The following is a 21,926-nucleotide window of genomic DNA, read 5'->3' as shown; positions in this document are numbered from 1 at the left end:
ACAGTTCTAGTGAACTTAGCCATCAACTCTCAGGTCTATATTTTCAAGTAGACGAGGCAGCAATAAAGCCCGATATAAGGGGTGGCAATTAAAAGGCATATTTTGCTCCTGAGTATTAAAATACATACATCTTTCCATATTGCATCCTGCAACCCTAAGCCCCCAACTACTCAAGCCCAGGACTGGACTGAAGCATGTAATGGCCTGCTTCCAGGCGGTGCACCTGAGGTTTTTTTCACAGTACAAGGAAATAAGAGGAGGGAAGAAATTCTGAGTTAAACAGTTTAGACATAAATTTGCTTCTAGGATGGGAGGCAAAGCTCAACGTTTCAGCTTCAGGACACGTTTCTCAAAAAGGCTGTGAGAGAATTAGCAACAGGGAAGATTCAGGGGAATGAGACTAAAGAACAAATAAAAGAAAAATGAGTTTAGTGTGAGGCTAAGAAAGGGACATACATCTTTGATTTGGGGGACATTTGGAATGATCTTTGTGGGAGGAGGCAGAGCCCATCTGTCACTGTGGCAGGCCGAAGCCTATAGCCTGGCTTGTGTTGAAATTATTGACCATGTCCATACTAGCCACCATGCCTGACTGTACCAAATAACCCAGCTCCCATGGACTTCAGTGACAATCTTCTTTGGGTTGCACCCTGTTTCTTCCAGAAACAGCAGGTTCTGAGCAATGTGCTGGGTCATTCGGGCTCCGGGGGGAGCCTGGGAGTGAAGAGCACTGGCCAGTGGCCTTCTCAGGTGCACACAGCCTAGCCAGAGTACACGTCTACAAACACCTGAGAAGTTTTGTCACAGATCTGAGGGATATGTGCTCCCTGGGGCAGCACATTTCTTCTTACTCAGTCTCTACTACCAGACTGTTTGCATCTGCTTGTAACATTTGTGGAGTGTTCTTCAAACTGAAGTCTTCTACCAAACATGTTTTCTAAGCTTTTGCAGAAACAAGGAAGAAGAGGAAAAAGAGAGAGGACTACAGTGGAGAAATGGAACCGATGGAGATGATGAGGCAAAACAGGGTCACCAAAATATTGTCATCTCTTACTCCGTATCTAGTGCTACTTGCAACAAGCTGCTGGACTGAAAGGTGACTAAAACAAATTTGGCTGAAGTTGGTGCCACAAGCCATGCACAGGAAGCCTGTCAAACCCTGTACTCCCAAGAGCACTATGAACAAAGACAAGCTCAGGCGGGTTGCAGAGATGCCTTAAAGTGATCAACCACCTCTGATACTCAGTACTTTCTGGGTCAGCCCCTTTGAACCCCATTGTCTATGTATTCAGTTCCTCCCTTCTCCATGCCATTCCCAGAAACCCCAAATTGAAAGGTCACAGTAAAGGCATTGATGTCAGCCACACTTGCAGCCCGTACCTCCTCTCCTTACCGTATTCCTTCACGCTGAAGGAGTGCTCCACATAGGAGGAGAAGCTCTTCTGCACGACTATTTTGTAGGAGCCTTGGATGGGATCTGAGGTGAGGGGGAAGGAGAGCTGTGCAAGGCCGGTCTCTAGTTCCACCCCTTGCCACTGGTACACACGGTTCCTCTGGGGATCCTGCAGGTGAGGGTAACTCAAGGTCACAAGGCAGCACAGGAGGCTCCCAGGGACAGAGCAGTGGAGTGCCCAGTGTATGTACATCCCAGCTGAGAAATGCCTAGCTGTAAGTATTCAATAATCTGTGAGGATCTGTGAGCACTTACCTGTCAGTTCTGTATAACTAGCACACAAGAAAGCTTTGTAACCCTGGAGGTCCTGTGTTGTCTCCTCCTCAGCTCTATCTGCATGCTTAAGTAGGATGGGGCCAGGAAGCTGGGAAAGACAGACTGTCAAGGTAACATGACAAAGAGATGGATAGCAGGAGTAAGTGGAGTTTCAGTCTCTTTCACTTGCTATACAGCCTGCTAAAAGGTTTTTTTCCATGCCTGGAATGGAGACCGTCTGAGTAAGAGTGCATAATCTGCTGAGGAGTGAGACACCTGATCTATCTATGGGACTGAGAAATGTAGATGTGTAAGAGTCCAAAGCTTGTAGTGGGGTGGGGGACTGGGGACAGGAACAGAGGAAAGTATATCCCACATATGTGCATCTAGCTAAGAGTGTCTCCCTGCCCCTAACGCTGGAGCTGAAATCTCATCATTACTACAGCTGAGTATTGCTCATGATGAACTATCGGTAGGCTGTGCTCCAAAGTCATCAGCTGAGTCCCAGATTTCTTGTAGAAGTCACTGAACCAGTGCAGTGGTGCTGCATAGTTTGATACTCACTTTTCAGGCTTCTCAGCAGGATGGTTAATGTTTACAGTCTTTTGTTTTCTGCCTGCTCCTTGCATTGTACCTTGACTGTCACCAAAAGTCTATTTACTCTAGATAGGTATGTGACTCAAGATATGTGACTGTGTACATTTACTTCACTGAGATTTTATCTCAGGGCTTAGGGAAAAGGGGATGTGAATGACATCCCACAGTTGGAGGTCACTGGTCAGGGGGCAGAAGAGGAGGCCTTCTTCCCAAGAAGGAGGAAGGCACAGTCAGTAAAATGCATCCTATGGCTCTGACCAAATCTTCTTCATTGTCATATTTCAACCCTGCTGAAAAGCTCACCACTTATTGTGAGGGACACATCCAGGCTTCCTTGGAAGAGGAATTCAAGAAACTGTTTACAGCTGGGCTTGTGAACTCATTGTCATTTCTGTGATGTATTTATAGGGAAGGCCTGAATGTCAGTTTGTTTGCTTTTCCTCAGAAATGCTTTTTTTGAAATGACAGAAGCAATAGGTCAGGATAATAGTTCAGAAATAATAGACTCATACTAACTTCTGCCTTTGTGGCTGGCTACGATCAGTTAGTGACATTAAGGGTGTAGGCTGATGAACATTTATTTCCTTAGCACTGCTGACCTTAAGCTGTCATCTTTCTTCACTTCTGCCACCAGTCCAAATTTCGTGCAAGCATGTGGCAAACTTCACTGACAGTCTGATCTGGTTGAAAAAAACTCTAGAGAAAAATGGTGAATTTGCTGCCAGGTGAGTTTCCCACTCTACAAGACTGCCTTGTAGACATCTGTGAAATCCAAACAAAGGGCAGTGCTGGACTGAGAAAGAGCATTGAGGAAGGGAGAGGATGGTGGGGATAGAGAACAAGGTCTACATAAACTGGCTTAAACAGCATGGACAAACACCATACCCCACAGGCTGGAGCTGTAAACACAAGATGGCCTTCCTAGTGATTTTAAATTGAAGCCTTTCATGGTACTGACACAAAAAAAGGTTATGAAATTATTCAACTTGTTAGGCAAAGGCATATGGGATTTCTGGAGGCAGTGGATAAGATTTATTTCTTGCTCCTTTCATGAAATACCTGTACTCAGTCAAGTATTGAAAGGGAAGGGACCTGTTCTACAACCCCATGGGAGAGCCTTAGCAGAAGGTAGTTCTGAGATGTTCTTCTCCACCTGCTATTCCAGACCACACACTCTCTTACTCTTCCTTCTCCAAATATTCACAGACTGTCAGTGGCCTACCAGCTCTGCAGCTCTCTTCTGGAAGTTTGCTGATGGGAAGAGAGAGTGACAGCACTGTGGCAGGAGGGTAGAAAAGAGGAGCATAGCCTGTTTCTGGCCCACCTTCTGCCTCCACAGTTGTGACAACACCCCCAACTCTAAGAGAGAGATGATGCAGAATGGAGACAACAACCCCAAGCAGCAAGGAGTAATGACAGGACTGACTACATAGGACCCATAACCACACAAACCAGATTAAGATTTGTGCACACCAGTTTCGGCACTCTTTGTACTGCTATCATGGCTTCAGGGTCCACTGCTGGGTCCTTACCATCAGTTTTTTACCAGAAGATGTCCCGGACAATATTTGTAAATTTTGCTTTATCAGCTGAAAAAGTGAATACTTGAACCATTAACAGAAACATCCTTCCTATTAACTTTTGTCTGTCACTGAAGTTCAACCGTTTAAAAAAAAAAAAAAAAAGACAAAAAGGGCATGCTTGGGAACATAGGGGACGTCTACTTACATAATTTTGTTTCTTTAGTTTTGTTGGTTTGTTTAACATAGTTCTGTGGTTTCAACCACACTTGGCAGACAGAAAATCTTAGTTCTGCTTGGAAGAGGAATAAGCCGTTCTGATATGACCTCTAGGCAAGTGTAATTCTGCTCACAGCATGGTTTGCACTGATTAACTATTTTGTTCCTACAGCACATTCCCCAATCAAAGAACCATTGTCAAAACTTATTTTGATGCCCAACTGCTCAGCCTTCCTTTACACAAATGAAAAAAGTCATGCGCCCATTTTTTTCCCCTTTCACCTCAACCTGAAAACACCACCGTGGGACGCTACTACCTCTGTGCCTGCACATTTTGTTGAAATAATAGGCATGTAGTTATCCACTCACCTGAACATAGACAAATGGAAACTGTGGGGAAAGAACAAAGGAAAATCAGTGTTAGAAATATTAGTCACGTATGGATGGAAGCAATTTCCAGATTTGGACTGAAGGGCAGAACAACCTTCTAAGAAGTCCTTTGAGTTCTTCCTTTTTTGTACTTGCTCTGTTTCCTTAGTTCTTCATGGCTAAGGGAATCTCCTCTATAATATTTTAGAGCCCCAACTTTTTGTCTTACCACAATATGAAAATGTGATGAAGGAAGAGTTTTCAAAGAACTTGTCTGCATGAGGATCTGATTGCCAAATAAGCTAAAAAGTGGACTTGCACCCCTGACCAGTTCCTCAAAACTAAGTCCTTGTCATGCTGCTCTCTCTACCTCTAAGCACGTGGTTGCACCTACTGCCAGAAATAGCTGCACATCTGCCACTTTCAATGGAAACTTGTCCCATGCATCTTTTCAGTAAGGAGATCCCTGCCTACACGCTTAGCTACATACATTCCTTTGCAAATCTGGTTCTAAACACCTTGAAAAGGGGGGTATGTTTCTCAGTCAATAGAGACAGGTGGAGTGTGTCCCAGGACAGGATAGGGAATGGGTCAAGGATGGTGAGAGTAATACGGGATCATATGATTTAAAGGCTGTCTTCAGTGGTTCTGGATGATGACAGTAATGGTGTTAATTGTGAATTAAGCCTCCTGGTTAACAACAAGGAATTATGGTCTACCTTCTCATTCAGCGGGTAGAAGTCTTTGTCCAGAGAGACGATCCGAAACAGAACTGAAGGGTGTAATGGAAAAGAAGGAAATTCCACTGTTAAATTTGTAGCCATTAAGAGGAAATGTCAGTGTTTCAATAATTTATAACTCAGATTCATTCCACGGATCAACAGGCTCTGAACTGAGATCTCTAAGTTATGGAAGCAATTACTTCAGGCTCTTTCTCTTGCAGATGGTGAGACGCAGATAAATTTAGAAGAATAACCAGGCTGAACTGAACTGTCGCTTGGGCGTGCCTGTCCTGCTTTGTTGATTCAGGTGCAGCTAAGGGAGACTATGCTTTGAATTCATCCCAGATTTGTGCCTCTAGTTGAGTAGAATGGATCTGAGCCTGTGCCTACATCTGTCTGAGATGCTGTGCCTGGAGGATGGAGAATAAGAATGATGAAGATACCACATGCCCTAGATCTCAGCTGACAGAAAGATTTACTGAGCACTTTGACTCTCCCCATGAAGGAGTTTGAAAGCTTTAATAAAAGTATGGGACCTCAGGGGAATGAAACCCTTAAGTTTTTCGGCTGTCAGAGTCACCACCAACCCAATTCCTCGTACCTGTTTGTCCAGGCTTGTAGATGGGTTTGTCTGTCTGGACGAAGACCAAGCTCTCAGAATTCTTGACCAGCACCGACTTGCGGCTCCTGAACTGCAGTGTCGCCCCCTTCACCATCACAGTGAGAAATGCCACAGATGTGCTATTGGATTTTGGAAGCTAAGGAAAATGAAGAGGATAACTGCTTTACTGATTCACCCCGCTGCACTAAGCCTTTGAGGGACATAGTATTAGCTAGGCCTGAAAGTTTACTAGAAGGGACACCAAAGACTCAATGCTGGAAGCAAGAGAAAAACATGATTTTCTGATATGAACTTGTCTCCTCTGTCTCAAAAACATCTTTTTCATTCAGGAATTGTTGCAATGATAGATCTCAATTTCCTCGAGTTTTCTCCATGCTGCTTCTTTCTCTCCTTCCAATACTGGAAGCCTTTTCCCTTCCTTCATTTATACACAACAGTCTCCTTAGAGAAATATTGAATCTGATCTTGTTCCATCCTGTGATTTATCAAAATGGAAATCAACCCAGATTTGTTATTTAGTGGGGGGGACTAGTTGCATACATTGCTCACCAACCAGCCTTCTGCAGGAAAAAATAATTAATAATCTCCAGAAGGAGATGAATGACCTCATGGATCTCACTGTCTTTAACCATTCCCCAGCTTCTGGAGTTCTTATTCCACTTCACTATTTTGTCTCTGAGACTTACCAGACCAAACAAACATGGGCTATGTTTCTTCAGTCAAAGTTCTAGGATGAAGGATCCCAAAAGAGTTCTCTAAACCCTTCATGCACAGAAATATCACGTGGGACAGAATTTGATAATGGTGGAAAATTATTCCTCATGAGGCTGTCACATTCAATTTTTCACATCAAATTAATTTTTTGTTTGGCTTAGCTTAGAAGTCTCTGATTGCAAAGTGTCTTATTACTCATTTCTGGTCTGCTTAGATCTACTATAACACATCAGTAAACACAAGGGGTCACCCCAAAGGATGGGTACTCACAGAGAAAGGGATGCAGGTGAACACATCCTTCTCGGACACCACGTCATCAATCAAGCTCCTGTTTTCCCCTTGATACTCGAGTGTGGCACTCAGCGTCACAGACTCGTTCAGGTGGGTCAGCTGAACACAGACTTTCTCAGGAGAATCGGTGTGTATCAGAAAGGGCAGTAGCACCATATACTGCCTAGGAAGAGAGGGAAGGAGAATCAGAAGGATCAGAAATGTGCAACAGTTTTAAGGAAACAGTATTAAGTGAAAGGAAATTAACAAATCAGCATGCCCAATCCATTACTGTCCCTGTGAACTGCAGTGCACATACACATGAGCATTCATTTTATTTTGGGTTTATACATATTAAACTGCCTAAGTAATTAGCCTAAAAGCAGGAAAATGCTTGCAGTGGAAGGAACAATTTCTATGCTAATAGAGAGTCCTTTACAAAGGATGTTTTGTTCTGCTTCACAGCAGGGCATAAGGATGGTGCAAAAGGTTCCAGGCTGTTAACTGATTTTTGTATATCCCACAATCTCCTATTGAGAGTCAAAGGCACTAGCTAAAAGAGGTTGAAAATTCAGCAGTTTTAGGGTTGAAAAAACCACCCACTTGTCTGGCTGCTCCTGTCTTTGCCTATCCAGGTTTCCAAATCCTTCTCATGCTGAACAAAAATGTGAGTGTTTGCAGTTTGGAACCTTATTAAGATGAGCACACAAAGGATTTCAGAGAGTAGTATTTTATTGCAACACATGTGTACTTGCATCTTCAAAGAGCTTTTGACAAAAGTCCCTCACAAAAGACCCTTAAATTAAGCTGTCATCCAATAAAAGGGATCATTTTACTAATTTTTTACTAATAAAACAAATTATTAATTCTGACCTGGATAAATTGGTTAGAATATAAGACACAAAGGGTAGGAACCAGTGAAAATCTCCAGAGTCTGTGTTGGGACCCTTGTTGTTCAGGCCACTTCTAAATGATTTGGAAAGTATAATTTTCTGATAATTGTCCAGGATAAAAAAAATGCCTAAAACTGACTTACTTATTTGTGGAAAACTTGTCATATGGTGGGACTGTGTAGCAAAAATGGCAAATGAACTGTTCATAAAGGGAAAATAATCAATAGAGGAAGAAAAAATTCCTCCAACAGTATGAATGCTATTGTGTATATGCTGTATCGCTAAGTAGGCTATTACCACTCAGACATGAGCACTATTGATCACTCAACTGAAAATTCTCATTCAGTGACAAGTAACAAATGGACTGTAGGGAAGTGTTCAGAAGGAAATAGAGGACAAATCAGAACACATTGTTTTGCCATTCTGTAATTGCAAGGTACTTCCACATCTCACATCTGGCATGCATTTAAAAAATGGATTTAGCAGAAAAAAAAACAGTGAAAGATGGCAGAGATGATCTGAAATCTGGAATGATTTCCGTAGGAGGAGACACTACATAGATTAAGACTCTTTAGCCTTGGAAAAAGGCATGACAGAAAGCTCTGAAGTCATGATGTGCACAAAAGACAGTATGGTTTGTTCATCACCTGTGACAACACGCTTAGTAAGCAACACTAGGTGAAAATACTAAGCATCTGGCTTAAAAACAGAAGGAAGCAGAAACTTTTTCACTAATTTACTAAATTAAACTGAAGAACTTAATGCTACCAGGTGCTGTCAAATTCAAATGTACGATTCTGGTATGGCCAGCCTGTGGCTCTTGAGCCTTCTGGTGCTCTCAAGCAGTCCAAGAAGGGCATGCATACCCAGGCTGCATCAGGTGATAGACAGCAGCTGACTGTCCTTCCCTAGGTGAGGAACAAAAGGAGACAGCAGGAGCCACTGAGTTGGATAATTAGGGCCTTACCTGCCTGTCCAGCCATGTGCAGGCACTTAAAAGCAGCTGTCACTCCCCACCTGCCAGTAACTCTCCAAGGCATGTGGTATCTGCCCTATGGCACCGGCTACATAAAATTTGGTGTGAGGCTCATAAGGGCAAGAAAATCAGCTACTCCTGATATGAAGGCTATTAAAAGTGTTCTGGGTAAATTCATTGCCCAGAAATGGCTAGAAAATATAGCAGAACAGATGTAATCCTTGACACAATAAGACCTTGAACCTCTGATAGAAGCCTCATAAGGCTACAGCAGGTGGGAAACTCATTTCTTGCCTTGCTCCTCTACTCTGTCCCTCAACACCTATGACTGACCACCAATGCAGACAGAATACAGAGCCAATATAGTCCTCTGGTCTGATGCTGGACCATTTTTATAGGTCTAGTATTCCTTTTTCATTGCGCATGTTCAGGCTATCCAGATGCAGCAGCAGGAGGTTCTGGTGGCAATTCAGTCCATAGGGTATATTAAGCACTGCATGCATGGGATGACACCTGTGGTCAGGACTGCTCATACCACTTTTCCATTGGCCCTCCACTGGGGAAGGCTAATGTGCACCTTGCCAGGTGGTGCCAGTCCTGGGGAAAGAGATAGCTGGGCCCATCCAGAGCTACGCTATTGCCTGGGCTCTGAATTTTTGGGAAATTCTAAAGCTACTGTGAAGCAGTGGGACCCAGGCGATACCTCCCTTTCCCTCACCACCAGGCAATGGGATAAAATGTGGTAAGGAGCCAGCCAGCAGCTCTGGTCAGTCCATGCTGCTGCAGAAGCAGTGAAAGGAGGGAGCTCCAGCCACCCAGAGTGACTTACAACTTGTGGCTATCTGGTTGCTCCAGTGCTCCCCTTCCTCCACAGCCTCACCCTGTGCCTGCTTCCCCTAATCTCATCTCCCCTGCCCCGTCAGTGGCACTGGCAATCTGACTATAGCATCCAGTCTACTGAAGGGACAGCATGACCTAGTTCGTGGGGAATTTGGCCTCATTCCTCTTCCTGTTCACTGTTCTGTTGAAATTTTGGCCAACATGCAGAACTTCCCCCTACACCAGCTTCTCTGCCTTTGAAACAAGGATATGAAATATGCTGCTTATAGATCTCCCTTTAGCTGTTTTGGGATGTGTTGGTGAAAAGAGCTAGAAGAATTAAAGTACTATGAGAGCTTTAAATAACTTGGGTCACAAAGTCCATGTATAGACATTCCAGGAAAAATAGCATCTGGGCTGCCAAAAGAGACAGCCTGCCTGCATGTAACGAACTGTTCTAGCAACAGAAGCAGTGTGTCTGTCAGAATCAGGCATCAAGGAGGGATAGGAGACCCTAGAGAATGTGACTGAGGCAAAAATGATGAGTCTGTCTGTATAGAGAAGGTAATACTCTAGCTTAAGATGGACTAACGTCTGTCTATTGACTCTCAACTGCTCCCTAGAACAAACACCCAACAAAGAAGGCATCTCCATTGGTCCAAATCCATACCTGCCAATTCAAGTGCCATCATGACCCTGCATTTCTGATCATATGCAGTGTATTCCCAAACATCTACACTGCATTGTAAAACAGCTGGCATGCACAACAACATACCAGAATAGCAGAACAATACCTCCTGTTGAATTCTTCCAGAACAGACCCAGAGCAAGAAAAAAAAATCTTGCTGTCAGTATCTTACAGAATCATAAAATTTTTGGTTTCAAGGGACCTCTGGATGTCTCAAGCCCAACTTCTCTCCTGGAACAGAACTGTTGCAAAGGACTCCACAGATGGAGTTTCCACCATCTCTCTGGGTCACCTGTTCCAGTGCTGCACTAACTTGGTGAATAAGTTTTTTTTCTAATATATAGTCTGAACCTTAATTGTGTTTCCTGCGCAGCAGCTCACATCTGAAACGGAACTATCAGCAACTGCTGCTGCTCAAAGAAGCGATCTCCCTACTTGTGCAGGTAACAGTAAGCAAGTCTTGGTTAGAACTTCATTGTCTTCAGTACAAGCATAGCTTCCCTTCTGCGTTGTACACAGCATCTGATCTACCCTGCAGCACTTAAAACAGAACTACTACTCTCATACTAACTAGAAATTCACTGCTCAGACTCCACTGCCTCCCTACTGGGCTCCTATCTTCATTCTGTGGATCCCAGCTACACCCCTCTCTCCCCCACCTCTCTTAGCCCTTCTTCCTTCTCCCCTCCCTAAAGAGCGTTCAGGTCAGCGACAAAGAGCAACATGTTACTCATAGGAGGAGAGGTCTGAGCAGTACAGATTCATTCCCTTTCCCCCTGAGTTTGGACAGGGATGAATTAAGATTACTCAATCTTATTTACTTAATTGCATCAGATTATTGTAGGGAGACCAGAGAGCTCTGCCTGACCCCAAAGCAGACTTGGCTGGCTGATCTACCCCAGAAGCACCCAACCAGGGCAGATGAACGAGGGGTTGATGGTACTGTGTGACTCAAAGGTCCTTCAGTCTGAGCTGGTGACCACTTCACCTCTGGCCACACAGTAAGCGGCAGCAGTAATGCTGCACCTTCTGCTACAGCTGCTAGCACTACTGTGGTGCTTGTGGGCATGAAATCTCTTTAGGCCGGCATTTACGAGATCCGTGCTGGTGAGAACTGCGCTTCTGCCAGCACAGCAAGAAGCACACCGTGTGACAGCAGCCAGGGTCTGAAGAGGGAGGCTGCTCCCATCCAGATTAGAGGCTCCAGAGCAACCCTCTCTGGTAGGTGAGGCTGGGGTGGCAATGCTGGACTCTGGTCAGCCCACACCATCCCCGGCTGCCCCTCTGCTCGGGGCCCTCAGCAGAATGGGTGCTGCAGCCCCAGGGGTGGATGCCCCAGGGGAGGGTGCCAGCACCAGGCTCTGCGCTGGAGGAAGAGAATCTAGGTCACAGATCCTTTTTGGGAACAAGTACATCTGATGCTGCCAAGGGAAACAAAGTGAATTGAAAGAAACGGGAGAAAAGGGAGAAAAGCATCTTGAAAGCAACAGGAGAATGGGGAGAAATGACTCAGTGATTGAAACAGGGATACTACAGGAAAGGTAAGTACATGGATTCTGGCAGCATGCCCACAAAACCCCAGGCACCTGAAGGTTTCTAGGCATGAATATACTTAGGCAAAGATGTGAGGATCCAGGGCTGGGCTAGCAGGCAGCTGTGGGGGGTTGCAGGGTGGGAGTGGGGAGCACTGACAGGGCTATGCAGGAAGCTCAGAGCTTGGCTAGAATTGGGATGCAGGGCAGGAGTGGAAGAAATGGACACAGCTATTTGACAGAAAGGAAGAAAACTGTAGGAAAAAAGGAACACTAAGACCTCCCTCCCCCCACTCTACATGTGTAGCTTACGGTTCTGTGGTGGGAGAGGTATTTCCAGGAAGGAAGAAGAGGAGGAGGAGGAAGATTGGTTTGCTGGGCAGCCCGTCCTTCCCCATGGTGTAGAGCAGGTCGTGGTGAGTCAAGCAGACACCCAGCCTGGTCCGGCGCTGCTGTTTTCCTGCACCTTGTAATTCCCCTCCACTCTCTGCTGGGTCAGCCTCTTTATAACTGCTCTCTGCAAACAGCCCAGGGGCTGGAGGAGATAAGGGCTGGGGGCCAGGACCCATCCGGAAACAGGGAGAGGCAGTAAGGAGGAGCTGGAACAGAGGGACAGTATTTGGCCAGAGACTTTCCAAGTGGGGGAAGGGTATTTATTGGACAGTGCTTATATTAGAAATCTTTGAATGCCTTCTTTAACCCATCAGAAATCCACAGTGTTGGGGAAATGAACTATGTCCAACACAGGATAATATTCCCTGTGAGCAGCATCCAATCACAGCACTCTAATGTGGGGTACTGTGATGTTTTTAAGGCAAAAGCCAGGTTTATAGGTATTTTAAGAACAAAAGGAAACCCACAGACAGAAACATTGCCCATATTATGTTAACAGAATACTGCTGTAGTTTGCTGACAAGAGTTGCAAACAGTTACCACGGGTTAGAAAATTAATGTCAGGAATATAACCCAAAATGAGGTGGGGTACTGGTCTAGATATGGAAATAAGTTCTGTTTCCACTGTGAATATGCACAAATATTACACAATGTCATTGGGAGACATCCTTGCCTCCCCAGCATGATGATCATCTCCTGTCATTCAGTGTCACCTGGAGTGCAGATGTTCCAGGTGTCTCCTCCTTCCCTTTGCCAGATTCAGATCTGTGCTGCTGTGGGTCATGTTTGCAACAGAAGTCACTCAGAAAGAGTGCTGCTCACTTGACTCGGTCTTCTGCAAACCTCCGGTTGTAGCAGCTTATCCAGAAGTTGAATCTAGTAAGAAAAAAGTTTTCTAAATTCTGCCAGGTGATTGAACAGAAATATTCAGTCCAAACTATGAGCACTCCCTGAGAAGCCTAACTAGCTGGGGTGTTTGCACCAGTCCATGGAAAACTGCAAGATTGCAGCTGTAGGGCTGTCAGCATGCCCTCCAGTGCCTGTGCGGTGAAAGGGTTTGGTAACACTCTTTATAGGGATTCATGAACTCTATGAAGATTTCTGTTGTGTACAAATAACCCAGCAGAGAAAATGTTTCAGCACAAACCACCTGGAATGTGTCTACGTGAAGCCACATTAATGGCAGAGATTCTCTGTTCTGTACAAAGGAGCTTATTAGATCACAACAGCACAGGCAGCCCTGTTTGCTCTTTGCCTGAAGATTAAGCTTTGAGAAAGAGTGAATGTTAAGGCTGAACGTTAGCTATACAGTCTGTCTTGACTCTGATGTAGTTGCCAGAAAACTGCAGGGAAGAGCAGTGCAAAGGACCAGGAGAAATGTCTGTGGATGAAAGGAAGTTTAAGAATGGTGCTCAAAAATCAGGCACAGTCTCTCCTGGAATAAAATTTGACACCTATTATAAATCACAAAAGTTAGGAAAACAGTCAGGAGGCAGCCAGTGTCTGCTGGGGGGAAGTTATATAAATATCATACGGAGAAGAAATGAACACATACTTACACAAACCAAAATATTTAGCAGATTATCAGTTAGAGATGGAAATACTGACAAAAAAGTGGTTGCGTAACTACCAAGTAATAAAAACCATCCAGATCTTACTCCAGAAACGCCCCCTATCATCTGTCCTCTCACTCCCGTCTTCCACTTCTACAGTAAACGGCTCATGCAAAACAGCAGTTTTCAAAGCAATAGTGTCCTGGGCGTTTGGAAAACATGACTCATCCCAAGTTGCCTGTTGTCATTCAGGCTGCTGTAAACTGAAACCAAGAAGAAATCTGAATGGACGTATGCAAAGTATGCTTTAAGAATGAGCATGTAAAACTAAAATTTATGCATCTCCAGCGCCATCAAAACCAGCGATTCAATGGAGATCCTGTTCACTGTCATCGGCTTCCTTCTACTAACCAACTTACCATCCAAGCTATAAAATAGCTGCTTCTTAGTCCCCCAGAAACCACTTACCAGCTCTCTGACACCCTAATGCCCCCTTAGCTCCACAAACACTAACTGCCCTTTAGCTCAGGCAGCTGGTGTTTCTGCTGGTTTCTCTCTCACAAAGCTCGTAAGTGTCTGAACTTGTACTTAGCTTGAAAGATTTTGGGTGCTCTTTCAGACCTGAAGGAGAGATTGTATGTCTTCCACAAGGCTAGCTGGACTAATAAAAGATATCGCTGCTGAAAAAGGCATGCAACATCTTTGCCATACACGGTGATGGCTTCAGCGAACTGGCAGTCATGATTTTAACCACAGGAAAGATATTTCCTCTTATGATAATACTTCATATGTGTCTGAAGTCACTGCACACCTGGCAAATCAAAAGGCAATCCATATGTGTCTAATATCTTCAGTGACTAGACCCCATATTAAGCTGGTACAAAACTTAAGTGAATCACTGTACCTATCTGTTGACCACAAACAATTTAAATTAGGCCACATCACAGTAAATGGTTGATATAGTCAAAATGCCTAAATCTAATTTCTTATAACCCTCCAAGCAGAGTGGATTTCTGTACTAAATGATAGCAATTAATTTTGGTCCATCCTGCTTGAAAATGAATGATTACACATGTTTACTCTCACTTTTAAAGGTAGCACATCTTTTGACTGTTCCATAGAAGGTTTTTGAAATTTATTTATTTCCAATGCTAAATTAAAACTATAACTTTATTCTAAAACTTTATTTTGTTCCAAAGAATACTTGGGAAAATTAGCTTAATTTTAGATAATTCTCAGAGATATACTGATAAATTACATGTGCTGACACACTGGATTTCCTTTCCAGGTATTATCATATTAAAATCAAGCAAGACACCAGGTCAGTAAGAAATGGATATCATGGGAGCGCTTCTACCTTGCCTGAATGTATCATTATGACTGGTTTTTTGAATTTTGTGGAGCATTTAATTCTCCATATTATTTCTTTTGCAGTTTCCTTTCCAGTAGCACTTTAAAATATATTATTTTGAGTTGGACTTACTGACACAAAAGATGCAATTGATAAGTTAATATAAGCAATCATAAATATTGATAAATTCCAGTCACAGCAAATCTTATTCTGCAAAGTTTTCTGTAAGTCATACAGTCTTCACTGCATTGGCTAGCAGAGATGACAGAAAAATGTGAAGTGTCCTACACCTCCAAGTTTATGACGACTACAGAAAATGTATTTCCCCATGAAAATAAAGTAAGATATTGAGCTGTGCAATTTTAATCACCTTAACCCAGTTCTGGGTTTTCTCTGACTTCTCTTCAGTTTCTATTGTTCAGCTTTGTAGACAAATATCCAATAACAGAGTGGCTCACCGGTCACTGCAATTGCAGGAAGAAAAGGTGTCTGTTGGTGGGTATAAATACCTTTAGTACTATCACAACACTATTGTGTGCAGGAATCCTTGTCTGCCCCAGCGTTCTTAAGCAATTTTGGAGCCACTGTCACCAAAGGTAAATAATCCCAAGAAAGACACCTGCTTCTCTACTGTGTTCCTGTTCCTCCTCCCCCAGGACTGTAGCACAATGCTCAGCCCTCAGAGCCAAACCAAAGCAATAAACTGAACTTCAACCTTTGGCTTTCAAGAAGAGGCATGTGTTAAAAGAAAAAGCTGAGGCAATAGTTCTTGGTAACACTGGTATCATCCCTGGTGGGAAGGAGCATCTCTATCAAAGGAATGGCTCTTTCCAGTCCCTACATCAGCTTTGCATGGGGACAGGTGAGAAAACAGCCACTGTAAAACCTGACACTTATATTAACAGCTCCAGTTAACAAAATTGTGTTAGCTGTTCAGCTAAAGGCTGAAAAAAATCCTTCAGGAGAAAAAAGAAATTCAATACTTTTATTTTAAAGGAAATCCAAATAGTGATATTAGTTTCCCCAGCCTATGTATTTAAAGCAAAGAAACCCAAAGCAATTTATTTCAAATGACAAAAAAGCATTACAAGAAAAAGTACTGGTATAAATTAATAGGAGCAACAGCAATACCCAGAGAAGTAAAAAAGGGTTTATTGTTGTGTGAGAGACAAAATATTTCACAGGCCATAGTGAAGAGAAGGTCCTCTATCAGAAAACCTCAGACAATATGAACATTAGTCAGGTTGCAACATGCAGATGAAGGAAGATATGCAAGGAAAGGAAACACCGTTAAAAAGGCTTCATCAGCTAAATTTCAAATTGAACTGAAAATATCAGAACAAATAAAGATTATCCACTTTAGTGGCCTGTTGAATATCTTAACCTGAGAGAAGGGCCTGGTGGCAGATTAACTGCCCTTCCCAGGCGCAGACAGCTGGGCTCACAAATATAACTCATATTTCTGTGATGTCACATGAGCAAATATGTAAATTCAGGCATGGCAAAGGCATCAATTAATTAGTCTCATTTTAATACACTTTGTAGCTTAAATTGAAAACCAAATTGTTAGCTGAGTTTTATAAACAGTCCTGTAACTATATTTTGTGTGAGGTAAGGCTAGCCCATCTGTACGGTAAGCCCTATACGAAGTAGGGTTTATCCACCTTTCCCAGCTATATTATAACAAACCTCACCTCTATGTATAAACTTTATCTTGCCTTAAAAGAAATGTTGCTAAAAAGGCTGCGGCCAAGGTTGTTAACCCTCTGGCATGAGAAATCTGCAGTGTGATACTTACAGGGCACAGTATACTCAGGGTAGGATCAGTTGTTGAAATCCCACTATTAAATCTATTAAAGGTAATTAATGAATGATATCTAATAACTTTAAAATATATAAACAAGAAACTAGCTCTTTGCATGGTCACAGATATTTGTTGGATATTACAGAGGAATGAATATAAACCCTGATGTAGTAAAGTATGAAAAACTATTTTCATTTATAGATTTGTATTACTGGGACTATTGCCAAGGAAAGGGAGAGAAAAAACCAAAGCGTTTACAAATGTGTCTGAAAACAGCACTTGGGACAATTAACTATACTTTTTTGAGTTATATGACTCCTCTTTTCAGATAAAACTTTGCCACATAAAAATACATACGAAATACGTATAGACTTTGTGTTTAGCTTTAGCTGTGATGTTATTGCCTGGGCTCCCTCTCTTCTCAAATGAAGCACAGGCATCTCATGATGGCCCTGAGGCTGATGTTCAAAGCAGGTGGAATGAAGTTGGAGCCAGTCTCTTCTCAGAGGTGCACAGTGGCAGAAGAAGAGGCAATGGGCCAAGCTGCGTGCAGAGAAACACTGAGCAGACAGAAGGAAATAAATGCTTCCCCTGAAGGTGATGCAACAACAGAACCTGTGCGCAGAGGCGCTATGGGGTAGCCATCCCCAGAGACCATCCCAACTTCATGGCGCAAGGACATGAGCAAGAGTGCCAGAAGAGAAAAAGATCATACTTACACAGCATAGACATTTCAAAGGTTTTTCCCATTTAGATTTGATGTTCATTTAGCTGCAAAAAAGTGAAACCCCAAGTCACTGCCCCCCTCTGAATGGCTTTACTAGAAGGTGGCAGCAGAGGGCTGTGCCAATGCCACACATGGGATGGACCATGCCGCGCTGGGCCAGTGCAACACCCACTTGCTGTGGTGGCTGTGCAAGGGGACTTGATCCTCCAGCGGTGCCAGGGAGGTGAGCTGGCCTTGCACCGTGGGCCCAGAGCCTGCCAGCTGCACTGGAAGAGGAGGGAAGGTCTTTATGCTTAGTTCAGTTACTGGCTTGCTGCATGACACTGGGCAAGTCCAGGCCTCTCTCTGTGCCACAGCTAAGCCAGATGTCATTTGGTGCTCAAGACATGGGTCTCTTCCCAGTACAAGAGGCTGATAAGTGTTTGTTGAGATTTTTGTGATGCTACAGAAAAGCAAGACAAGAAGTCCTAATGGAGTATGAGGCCAGGGCATCAGATATTCTTATGTTTAACCCTTTGCCCTGCACCTCTGCTTTGTTCTGTTGCACCTTAACAGGGCAGAGCTGGTCATGTTTGGCCCTTCAGGTCAGGGAAAGGGGTATGAGCCATGATGCTGTAGCACAGCTGGAGAACATGCTGTTTATCAAAAGTGAACACAGTGTCTTGCTACAGATCCTGCCCTGGCTGCATTACACCACTGCACTTCTGTTTTGGGATACCCTGCACTGGACACAAGTGGTTGGACGGGGCTGAACAAGAACAAGACTGTGGGGCTGTGAGGAGAGAGCCCGCTGTGCAGCCCACACTCAGTGCACAGCACTTCCCAGATGAGCTTTACCACGGCAGAGACTTCAGGTTACTGAGTACATGTGGATGTACCTTGCCTTGACAGGAGGAACAGCAAGGGGAACCAGTGGGGCCTAGATCTAGTCACTTCTAGTGAAGTGAAGTAGAAAACATGTGGAGTGGTTATGCAATTGCCTCTGGTAATAACCCAGCCTTCACCTCCCCATGGGTACTGAGCCAAAGAGTGGGAGGCTGAAAAAAATGTGCAAGGTTAGCACTTTAGTAGCATGCACACAGAGCCCTGTCAATAGACAGTATGGTGATTTTTATTCCACCTACCGCTGACTGCCTTGTTCATTTTTACCCTCCCTTCACTCTCAAATAAGATTTTTTCAATCTCCCAGCTGTCAGATCATATACACAGTGTGACAGCATGGGATCCAGGAGCTCTGCTGAGATCACGCTCTTAAGGGAAGTGCTGGTTTGCCCAGCAGGAACACTGGGTGGCAGGAAGGATGCCAAGACAAGATCAAAAGGCATCAGGAGATCAATGTGGTGAACTTGCAAGAGGATCAAAAAGGGGAAGAGCAAGAAGTTTCCCTGAAGGAGCCTTGTAGGTCCTGTATTCAGTGTAATGCCTTGTTTTTTTCTTGACCCTCAAAGGGTGACCCTTTAGGAGGTCAAGCAGAAAGAAGCTTTCTCTTGCTGTTGAGATACAGGACTAGCTGACATGAGTGGCTTCTCCACCTGAAAAATTTTTGAGAAAACTTTTCACTGTTACTCTGAATAAAAAAATTAAAATGTACATGAGCGATGTTCCTCAGGAAGCCCTTCTCTGATGCTATGCATTTCACAGCCAGTGGTGCCAGAGATCTGAGCATGCTTCTATGCCACCTGTCTGATGAATCAGATGGTGGCGGTCATTTGACTGCAGACAGAACCCTAACTCCTTAATTGCCCACCAGGTAGATGACAAATGAACTCAACAAAGAAATGATCAGAGAGCAAGGCTAAGTTGTTTCCTCCAAGCATTTTGACACATCATCATTTCCTGATTGAAGATTCCTCTGGCACATTTCTGGTCTTCTCTGATCAATAAATTGGTTGGTCATCACTCACACTTCGTATTTGCCAGAGGGAGGGTGCTGAGGAGAAGATCTGAACGTCAACAAATAGGTAACAAGATCTGGAAAATAAAAGAAATCATACAGCTGAGGTCTTGCTGTGCCATTGCTTAATAGCTTGGTGCTATTGCCTGTGACACTGCAGGGATCACAGAGGATTATAGCCAAAAGATGGGGCAACCAAATTCCCTGGACCAAGGACTCCTTTGTCTAATGAGAGTGCTGGGTAAACAATTGAGGGGCCTAAGCAAAATGCTGCTACGCTGGAGCTCATCTTTCTGGGAAGATCCATTTGTTTTTTAGCTAGATTTTGCATCCTGTGGTCCACATTGTGGATGAGACTCATCATCTACAGTAAAAAAGCTTATGTTCAGTTTCCAGAAGAAGTGTGGTCGTTATAAATCTTCTTAGCTAGGCCATGACATCAGCCTTTAGCAGATCCTTCAGTTTGAACTCCACATGAGCAGCAAGAGCAATTCCCACGGCACAAATAAACTCTACAAAGAAGGATTTATCACAAAGGGAAGTAAGCTTGACAGAGCATTTTAGTCAAAGACATTCTCATGTGATTATACTCTGTTATCTCTATTTTATTCATAAGAACCTGCGTTTCAGGATAGCTTTTAATGTACTTCTAACAGAGCCGTGCACAGACGTATAAGAGATCCAGAAGCTGCAGGGCAGGCACGAGGGCACTGGCAGACAACCATAGTAAAGTTTTGAATTTCCTATTTCTCATAGTGTTGCTGACTCAGTCCAAGGATCTGCATAACAGTTTCTGTGGATACTTATACATGTCTCCATTCTCTGGTAGCTTTTTTAAGATGAGATTTGCAACACCAAGCACAGTAAATCAGGGTCTGTATGTTTGAGGAGGCAGCAGTGGGATACCTCAGAGCACCTCTTGGGCGAGTGAGCCTGATTTTCTAACACTTGGGGAAACAGTTTACTAAGTCTGTATGCCTTGCCAAAATTAAAGTAATTCTAACCTTCTGAGATGCAAAACACTCCCCAAATCTCTGAGATTTAATGATATGATGCCTCAGGATTATCAGATTACAGAGGAAGAAATGACATTCAATTTAGTGGGTGTCGCTGTCTTGCTTAGTCAACAATTAATATACTTGCTTCAGTTTCAGGTGCGTGGCACAAAACATATAGCTGAAAAAAGACACCCAGGTTCCAGAAATCTGGGAGATGTTGGAATGCATTTTAAAGAATATTGCTGTTCCCTGTGGGAGCGGGAGCCAGGGACAGTATGGCCTACATGCAAAAATTAGGAGGAAGAGTATGAGCATGGGATGCTTATTATCTGACTGCAATCAGCAATTAGCAGTTTGAGTCACAGGATAAAAATCAGGTAATAAACATTACATTTTCAGCATGCAGAGGAGAGGTCTGCAGTGGGAAATATGCTCTTGATGTTTTAATAGTTCAGGTTTGGCCTAAGAGGAAAAGAAGGCTCCAAAAGAATGATAACAATGCAGCTTTTTTTTTTCCAGGACCTTGTTTCTTCCCAGAAAATGATGTTTAACTGAACAGAATAACATTTGGCCAGACCTGAGGCAGATTTTTATGAGTTCCATGTGGGATGCTGAAGCCTTGGCTTAATTGGCCTCAGATCCTCCAGAAAGATGCACATCCTGTATCCTCATCCACTCAGCCTGGTGTCCTTTTCAGCCTTGTTGCTGTAACTGTTGATTTCTCTTGCTTTAGTCCAGCCTGATGCTCATGTAAATTGAGTCGGTTGCTACAGTTTGAGGTGTGTTAGGAAAGTAAAATTCACAGTCTTTCTTACTTCCCTCCTACTGTCAGTGAAGTGTTACTTTTGAAATTTAGCACAGAACTCTGCACTCTACCCGAAGCAATTTCATGCCCCACAAATTCCTCGTCTGTGAAACTTAATGAAATGGCTTTTTATAACATCAATATCATGCATATCCTGGATGGCCAGTCCTGTGCAATTCTAAAACTCACACATGGCTGATGGATCCTGTGAGTATTTGGTTACCCTGCTGCCTGTGGAGACTCAGACATCTGGTTTGTTGAGGAGCCTGGTTGAGTAACTCAGAAGCACAAATCCCACTGACTCAGATTATTTAGTGTCTTTTGCAATAAACAATTGATTTGGGAAGAGGGATATTCTGTGTTGACATGATGATTAATTTACATTGGAAAAAAATGCAAGTCCACACACAACTTCAGAAAATTGCCTGGTGAAATGGATCCTTTCAAAACACACACTAACCCTCAGCATTTGAACATCCACTTAAATTCTTGTTCACACCCTTGCACGGCAGGTCCTTCTTTGCCCCCACTCCATGACAGATCCATCCTTTTCTCCCTGCTCCTCCTTGGTGGATGGTCAGTCCCTGGTACACTGCAAATACGCCGGCATGGGGCTGGATCCCACCACCTGTGGACTGCGGTGAGACCAACCCCAACACCCTGTGCGCCTGGTCATGGCCAGCGGAGCCTGGTGGGGGTGGGCGAGGGCTGCCAGCATGATTGTTGCTCCTGGGGAAGAGAAGCCACATCCA

General features: G+C 43.7%; 1 protein-coding gene across 3 annotated transcripts in view; it reads right to left on the bottom strand.

Annotated features, from left to right (window-relative positions):
- LOC141923969 (alpha-2-macroglobulin-like) overlaps nt 1–12,218 on the bottom strand; it is a 40,544-nt gene extending 28,326 nt beyond the window's left edge. For 2 of the 3 annotated variants that reach the window (XM_074825743.1, XM_074825744.1), the window contains exons 1-6: nt 11,962–12,145; nt 6,742–6,925; nt 5,737–5,893; nt 5,133–5,185; nt 4,414–4,434; nt 1,394–1,562 (exon numbers count right to left, since the gene is read on the bottom strand). In XM_074825743.1, coding sequence (XP_074681844.1) covers nt 1,394–1,562; nt 4,414–4,434; nt 5,133–5,185; nt 5,737–5,893; nt 6,742–6,925; nt 11,962–12,047 — 670 coding nt within the window. In that variant the 5' untranslated portion in view covers nt 12,048–12,145. Of the gene's footprint in view, nt 1–1,393; nt 1,563–4,413; nt 4,435–5,132; nt 5,186–5,736; nt 5,894–6,741; nt 6,926–11,961 lie in introns of all 3 variants that reach the window. The other variant, XM_074825741.1, reaches the window with a different exon arrangement.
- Between the last annotated feature and the right edge of the window lie 9,708 nt (nt 12,219–21,926).

This window comes from Strix aluco, chromosome 5 (assembly GCF_031877795.1).
Source record: "Strix aluco isolate bStrAlu1 chromosome 5, bStrAlu1.hap1, whole genome shotgun sequence".
Taxonomy (NCBI): domain Eukaryota; kingdom Metazoa; phylum Chordata; class Aves; order Strigiformes; family Strigidae; genus Strix; species Strix aluco.
This window is presented reverse-complemented; position numbering and strand designations above follow the sequence as displayed.